Here is a 7,064-nt window from a genome sequence, read left to right as displayed (position 1 = left end):
CCTCGGCCTCCCAAAGTGCTGGGATTACAGGCTTGAGCCACCGCGCCCAGCGAGACACATAGTTTTAAGACTACGTGAAGGACTCGGATAAGTCAGTAAGAAAACAACCTAATAGGAAAAACACGTGCAGAGGCATTTCGTGGAAGAAGAGATACAAAAGCCCAACAGACATAAAAAGGAGAATTCTATTTCATTAGTAATCAGGAAAATGCAAACGAGATACATTCAGCTGGCAAATTTTCAGAAGTCTGAAAAATCTATACTGGTGAGCACGTGGATCAACACGTTCAACACCAGCCTGACCAACATGGAGAAACCCCGTCTCTGCTAAAAATACGGAATCAGCCGGGCGTGGTGGTACACGCCTGTAACCCCAGCTGCTTGGGAAGCTGAGGCAGGAAAATTGCTCGAACCCGGGAGGTGGGGGTGGTGGAGAAGGATACATTGCTTGGGGTGCTTTGAGAACAGTGTGCTCATCTGCCCGGTGAGCAGTCTGCCGCTGTTGATCATTTACATCAGCCGTGTTCCAGCAACTCCGCTTCCGGGTAGCAACCTGAGAAAAACTTGCACGTCTGCACCAGGAGATGGGAAAGAATAAACACAGCCATGTTTTTTGTAAAAGGAAAAAGTCTAGAACCAACCCAAAGACCCAGCCAAAGAGAATGGGTGAAGTATGATAAATCACGCTATGTAATGCTGTTCAGTAAATCAAACATCAATAAATCAAAAAGAAAATGTTGGGGCCAGACACAGTGGCTCACTTTGGGAGGCCAAGGTGGGCGGATAACCTGAGGTCAGGAGTTCGAGACCAGCCTGGTGAACCAACATAGTGAAACCCCATCTCTACTAAAAATACAAAAATTAGCAGTGAAAATGAGTTCTCTTCTTCACATAATGCTGAGGGAAGACAATATATGTCCTGATGTACTATAAATAAAGTTCATAAACCACAAAAACAAATTCATTATTGTTTAGGCAATTCATAACATTTTAAAGCTAATCTTAATTACTTACTTTACTGCCAGAAAACCTAATTTTTAAAAGGCAAGGAAATGAATACCCCAGAAATTCTTAACACAAGGGAAGAGGAGGGGTGTGTGATCAGATGAGCCCATTTACCATTCCGGCTGCCAAGGTGGCTGCTCGTCTCAGATGTCACCAAGCCATTACCATTTATTTACTTTTTAAGCATTAAATTAAACTTTAAACATTTAAATTCAGGAGCACAACTCCCAGTTTAAAAGAAACCTGTGGTGAATCCTTTAAAACTAAAGATTTATCCCATCTGGGCGCAGTGGCTCAGGCCTGTAATCCCAGAACTTTGGGCCGCCGAGGCAGGCAGATCACCTGAGGTCGGGAGTTCGAGACCAGCCTGACCAACATGGAGAAACCCTGTCTCTACTGAAAATAGAAAACGAGCCAGGCGCAGTGGCGCATGCCTGTAATCCCAGCTACTGGGGAGGCCGAGGCAGGAGAATCGCTTGAACCTGGGAGGCGGAGTCTGTGGTGAGCCGAGATCGTGCATGGCACTCTATCCAGCCTGGGCAACAAGAACAAGAGACTTTTCATAGATGTTCTGGTTTCATAGGTGACTAGTAGACATTGAAATGGCAAGACGGGACGTGAGAGATTTTCTGCCAAACCTGAGGCCTTTGTCCTGCCGCCTGAAAGCCCCTGGAATTCAGTCCTACAGCATCTTCTTTCAGCCCGCCAGGCACTGAGCCCCAGGCCTGCTGCCCTGCCCCGACTCCAGGGGTGTCCCGCCCCGGCTCTCGCCTCTCCAGTAACTGAGGACGTATCAGCGAATTCTGTCCAGACCCTCAGAACTAGTTTGCGCCTCTCAGTTTGGCTTACTTGTGGCCACATTGCTTTACTCTTGGCCTCTCTCCTCTCAGAAATTGACGAGTGCCGGTCGCAGCCGTGCCTGCACGGAGGCTCTTGCCAGGACCGCGTCGCCGGGTACCTGTGCCTCTGCAGCGCTGGCTATGACGGTGCCCACTGCGAGCTGGGTAAGAGGGCCCTGGCCCCACTGGGCGGCAGTTCCAGCACACTGGCCATGTGCCTGAGGCCGTGGGTTCCCCGGACAGGTCTCTGTCTGGACGGCCAGGGTGGCCGCTGCATGCTCTCTGGGGCCCCTGCAAGCTCTGACATCCAAGACAAAGATTTACAAATAACCCTTCCTGCACCTCCCCTGGGGAGACAGAGCCCAGCTGAGAAATGCTGGCCTGGCCTCGGGGCGCAGAGAAGGTGGGCATCGGAGAGGTAGGGTCACAGCCTCTGACACCTGGTGGGTGCTGCCAGCCAGTAGGGGGAGGGGAGGCCTGCCCAGTGAGCCCTGCACACCCTTCCACCTCGCCAGGGCTCTAAGCCTGAGAAAGAAATGCAGGCTCCAGGGAGGGCAAGGCCCAGGGAGCCTCCCATCACGGAGTGACCTGAAGGAAGGCGTGGAGGTGGCATGCCTCCCGAGGAGGGGCGGGTGTGGGCTGGTGGAAGAGAAAGCAGGTGTCCAGAGTAATGACTCCCATTTAGGGAAGGGGTGAGCAGAGCCCCAGGGAGTGCACAAAATCCTGGGGGCCGATCGGTGCCTGAGACCCAAGCCAGCAACACCCTTAACACCCCTTCTCTGTGCAGAGAGGGATGAGTGCCGAGCTCAGCCCTGCAGAAATGGAGGCTCCTGCAGGAACCTCCCAGGGGCCTTTGTCTGCCAGTGCCCTGCAGGCTTCGCTGGAGTCCGCTGTGAGACAGGTAGGGGCTCCCCTCCAGTGGGCCCCACATGCAGAGCCTGGCCTCTGGAAGATCAGAGAGGAGGCTGGGCGTCCCCACGTTCTGTGCTGGGCAGGCCACCTGGGATAGGGATCCCCAGGGCTGTGGCCACCTTGGGAGAGGGTGGGGAAGGCTGAGGGGCGGGACCTGCCCACTGCCCCTCTGTCCTGGCCTCTACCCCTGGCCGCCTCCTTTCCCTTCTTCCCGCTGTCCTCTCCTCCCTCCCCCAGACTCCCCCCTTGCGGCTTGGGCCCACTCTCTGGGTGTTCTCCAGAGGTGGATGCCTGCGACTCCAGCCCCTGCCAGCACGGAGGCCGGTGTGAGAGCGGCGGCGGGGCCTACCTGTGCGTCTGCCCGGAGGGCTTCTTCGGCTACCACTGCGAGACAGGTAGGGCAGGCCCACCTGCTCCCCAGGGGCTGCCCATCTCCTCGGAATCCCCTTTCAGGACGCAGGCCAGTGGCCCTCCACCTGTCTGCATTGGTCCCACAATGCTGCCTTCTAACCATCCCTGTCTCATGCACTCACCCCCCAGACACCCCTCGTCACCCAAGGACGCACCCAGGGGTGGGGCTGACATCCACACACAGGCCCTGCTGCCCCTGGACAGGCCAAGCTAGTTGCAAACCCGGGTCAGGCCCCTCGCTGTCCTTCCATCTGGAACATTCTCCCTGATCTAGTGGGATACCCCCTGATGAGGCCTCTTTGACCACTGACCTCCCCTCCTCAAGAGGACTGTCATGGGGGCAGAGGCCTGGCCTGGCCCAGTGTCCACTCCCCTGTGTGGAGGCTGGAGGGCCCCGCAGGGCAGCAAAGGTGGCGGAACCGAAGGGAGGCAGGAACCCCCTGCCCCTCCACACCCACACAGGAGGGACCCAATGCCCCAGGAGCAAGGGCGGGCTGGAGTGGAGGACTGGCATGCCTCAGCACTCACTGCCGCCTTCTGTCCCCTCAGTGAGCGACCCCTGCTTCTCCAGCCCCTGTGGGGGCCGCGGCTACTGCCTGGTCACCAACGGCTCCCACAGCTGCACCTGCAAAGTGGGCTACACGGGCCAGGACTGCGCCAAAGGTGGGTGGCGAGGCTGCCTCATGGGGGAGCTGTGGGGTCCCCTCTCCCTGGACCCAGGGCAGAGCATCCAGCCACTGCTCAACCAGGCCCCTTCCCCGAGGAACAGGGAGGGGACAGAATCCCCCGGTGGGCTGGAAACACTGTCACCCATGCAAGCGTGGCCCTGCTGGAGGTTCCTCGCCGAGGACAGAAGGGATCTGGTGGCGACAGTTGTGTCAGGCCCAAGAGCCGCCGACGGGAGCCAGGCTGCACGGCTGAGAGCTGACCGGTCCGCCCTTGTTTTAACCCGAACCCTGAAGAGCTCCTCCCACCGACGGCCCTCAAGATGGACAGGGTGGAGGAGAGTGGGGTCTCCATCTCCTGGAACCCGCCCAACGGCCCAGCGGTCAGGCAGATGCTGGACGGCTATGCGGTGACGTACGTCTCCTCCGACGGCGCCTACCGCCGCACGGACTTTGTGGACAGGAGCCGCTCCTCACACCAGCTCCGGGCCCTGGGGGCCGGCAAGGCCTACAACATCTCCGTCTTCTCGGTCAAGCGTAACACCAACAACAAGAATGACATCAGCAGGCCTGCGCTGCTGCTGGCCCGCACGCGTGAGTGCCCTGAGCCCGGCCCGCCCGACCCCAGCACCGCAGGGTGGCTGTTGTGCCGCCACCTCCCAGCTCTCCCAGCGCAAGACAGCTGAGCTGCGGGGTTGGAGGCACCGTCCTGCTGCAGACAGAGCGCTGGGGAGACAGCTGGCCTTGGGCCCACGTGGGATCAGGCACGGAGAATAGAGCCAGGAGTGGGAGCAGCACAGCCCCCGGGCCTGGCGCCAGGAAGGGGGACTGCGGAGGAGCTGGTGCAGGAGCTGGGCCACGGGGGCGGGTCTGGAGGGGCTGGGGCTCTGGGTGCTCGGAAGGCCTGGGGGGAGCCTGAGGGGGTGCTCACAGGGTTAGGTGGGCGCTGGGACGTGCTAAGAGGAGGCGTCCGTGGCTCAGTCTGGAAGAGCCGTGGGGCTGAAATGACAGACCCAGAGTCTGGCACTGAAAGCTGTGGCCAGATGCAACCCTGAAAGGGGGTCCTAGGGAGGAGCCTCCTCGGAGCCTGAGCTGCCGAGAGAGCAGGGGAGGCCCAGGCTGTGCTCAGCCAGGGGGTTGTTGCCATGTAGGGGAGCTGGAGGTGGTGGGGGCTCTAGGGAAGGCATTGGGGCTTGGCTGGCTGTGTGCCACTGAGAAGGATCCCCAGGAGGGGAGGGAGTCCCAGGAGGGGGAGGGAGTCCCCGGAGGGGGAGGGAGTCCCAGGAGTGGGAGGGATTCCCAGGAAGGGGAGGGAGTCCCAGGAGGGGGAGGGAGTCCCAGGAGGGGGAGGGAGTCCCAGGATGGGGAGGGAGTCCCAGGAGGGGGAGGGAGTCCCAAGAGGGGAGGGAGTCCCAGGAGGGGGAGGGAGTCCCAGGAGGGGGAGGGAGTCCCAGGAGGGGGAAGGCGCCCTAGAACATGGCCGTGGACAGATGGGCAGGGCTGGGAGACAGCAGAGGGCTGGCCCTCCATGGAGCCGGCTGCATTAGGTGGGTTCTCAGGCTGGGCGGGAACCAAGGTGGGTGCAGGGCCGTGGGACTCTCACCCAACGTGCCTGTGCCCTCCAGACACAGGAGCAAGAATGGGGGAGGGGTGCTGAGGCTGAAGGAGAGGAAGAGGTGCTGAGAGCGTGGGCTGCTGCGGAGTGGTGGGATGGGTGGGTGGGTGGCCGGGGACTCTGTGGCCTGAGCACCAGGCTGGGCCCTGCGGGGCAGCCATGTGAGTGTGGTGAAACTATGGGTAGCGTGGCGGGTGTGTGGAGATGGAGTGGACACTGGACCAGGCGGCTCTCACGGGAGGAATATCTCCCGGCCATGCCTGGACCCCAGCTTGATGCCAATGCCAAAGGCGTCACTCAGGGCAGCTCAAACCCACCCAGGGGCCCAGAGGGGCCTGTTCTGCAGCAGTTGACCACCAAGGGGCTGGAGTTCTCAACACAGCAAGGACACCGCACACACCTAAGCCAGCGGGAAGCCTGGGACTCACGTGCGGTGGCACCGAGCAGGCGGCAGCAGGAGCCGCCAGGGGCCGAGTTGGGGTGGCTCACCTGGGCCGTTTTAGGAAGAAGCCCCTGTGAGGTCTGCCCTCAGAGGGCATCTGGAGTGAGGACGGCGCCCACCCTGCCCGCTGCAGAGGGGGACTCTAGCCAGCTGTGGTGGGTGGAAGGAACCACCGTCCACTATTTGGGTTGCCCGGAGCCAGGGGCTGCCCTCTGCTCTGCCTGGCACATCAGCAGTGGCACGCCCGCTTCGGAGGAGACTGGCTGGGGGTGGAGCAGAGCTCACAAGTGGCCGCTTCCCTGCAGTTGCTGGGAGCTCTGTGTGTCCATCCTCCTAGGACGGAAAAGCGGGGAGGCCCAGGTCACTCGTCCAGAGGCACTCCAGCCCATTCCCTGCCATGTCACTGTCACATCTAAATGGAGACTAAGACCCCTGTCCCGGCAAAGCAGGCTGGCCCACGGTGGGCCTCTGCAGCCATCAGCCTCGGGCCGGAGCCCAGGCATCCCATCCAGCCCCAGTGCCCTGAGCAGCCAATGGGACGCCCTCTCCTAGGCCTGAGGCCCCCAGCACCCTCCCAAGCCTGGTCTTGAGCCACTGTGCTCCGGGTGCAGGAAGGGGCCTGCCCCTGCTGAGCAGCCCATTCCCCCCAGGACCCCGCCCTGTGGACAGCTTCGAGGTCACCAATGTGACGGCCAGCACCATCTCGGTGCAGTGGGCCCTGCACAGGATCCACCACGCCACAGTCAGTGGGGTCCGCGTGTCCATCCGCCACCCTGAGGCCCTCGAGGACCAGGCCACCGATGTGGACAGGAGTGTGGACAGGTTCACCTTTGGGTAAGAGGGGATGTGGACCAGGTGAGGGCAGGGTGGGGTCTCAGGCACGCTCCCCCAGCAGAGGCAAAGGTCTCAGGTGAGCCGGCCTCAGACCCTGGAGGCTTCATTCCCGCCCCACCTCATCAGGGCTGCCGAGAAGATGCACCTTAGTAGTGTCGTAAAGTGTCCAAAAAAAAGCAGGAAAAGCTCTGAAAACCTGGGGCCCACCTTCCACACATACCATGAGAGGGAATTGGTCCCAGAGAGCAGCGGCCACGAGGGCGGATGGGAACAGCCCAGAGGTCTCTCAGGGGTCCGCAGTGGACCTGCGATTTGGTCACGAGGGCGGATGGGGGCAGCCC

General features: G+C 60.8%; 1 protein-coding gene across 10 annotated transcripts in view; it reads left to right on the top strand.

Annotated features, from left to right (window-relative positions):
- The window catches only part of SNED1 (sushi, nidogen and EGF like domains 1), an 86,564-nt gene that overhangs the window by 53,569 nt on the left and 25,931 nt on the right, over positions 1 to 7,064 (top strand). For all 10 annotated transcript variants that reach the window (XM_032269530.1, XM_032269531.1, XM_032269535.1 and 7 more), the window contains 6 exons: positions 1,896 to 2,009; positions 2,632 to 2,745; positions 3,038 to 3,151; positions 3,717 to 3,830; positions 4,130 to 4,426; positions 6,540 to 6,723. In XM_032269530.1, the coding sequence (XP_032125421.1) occupies positions 1,896 to 2,009; positions 2,632 to 2,745; positions 3,038 to 3,151; positions 3,717 to 3,830; positions 4,130 to 4,426; positions 6,540 to 6,723 (937 nt within the window). The remainder of the gene's footprint in view (positions 1 to 1,895; positions 2,010 to 2,631; positions 2,746 to 3,037; positions 3,152 to 3,716; positions 3,831 to 4,129; positions 4,427 to 6,539; positions 6,724 to 7,064) is intronic.

This window comes from Sapajus apella, unplaced genomic scaffold, assembly GCF_009761245.1.
Source record: "Sapajus apella isolate SASKATOON/1434 unplaced genomic scaffold, GSC_monkey_1.0 scaffold194, whole genome shotgun sequence".
Lineage (NCBI taxonomy): Eukaryota > Metazoa > Chordata > Mammalia > Primates > Cebidae > Sapajus > Sapajus apella.
The sequence above is the reverse complement of the archived record's forward strand: the minus strand, read 5'-3'. Positions and strand labels throughout refer to the sequence as shown.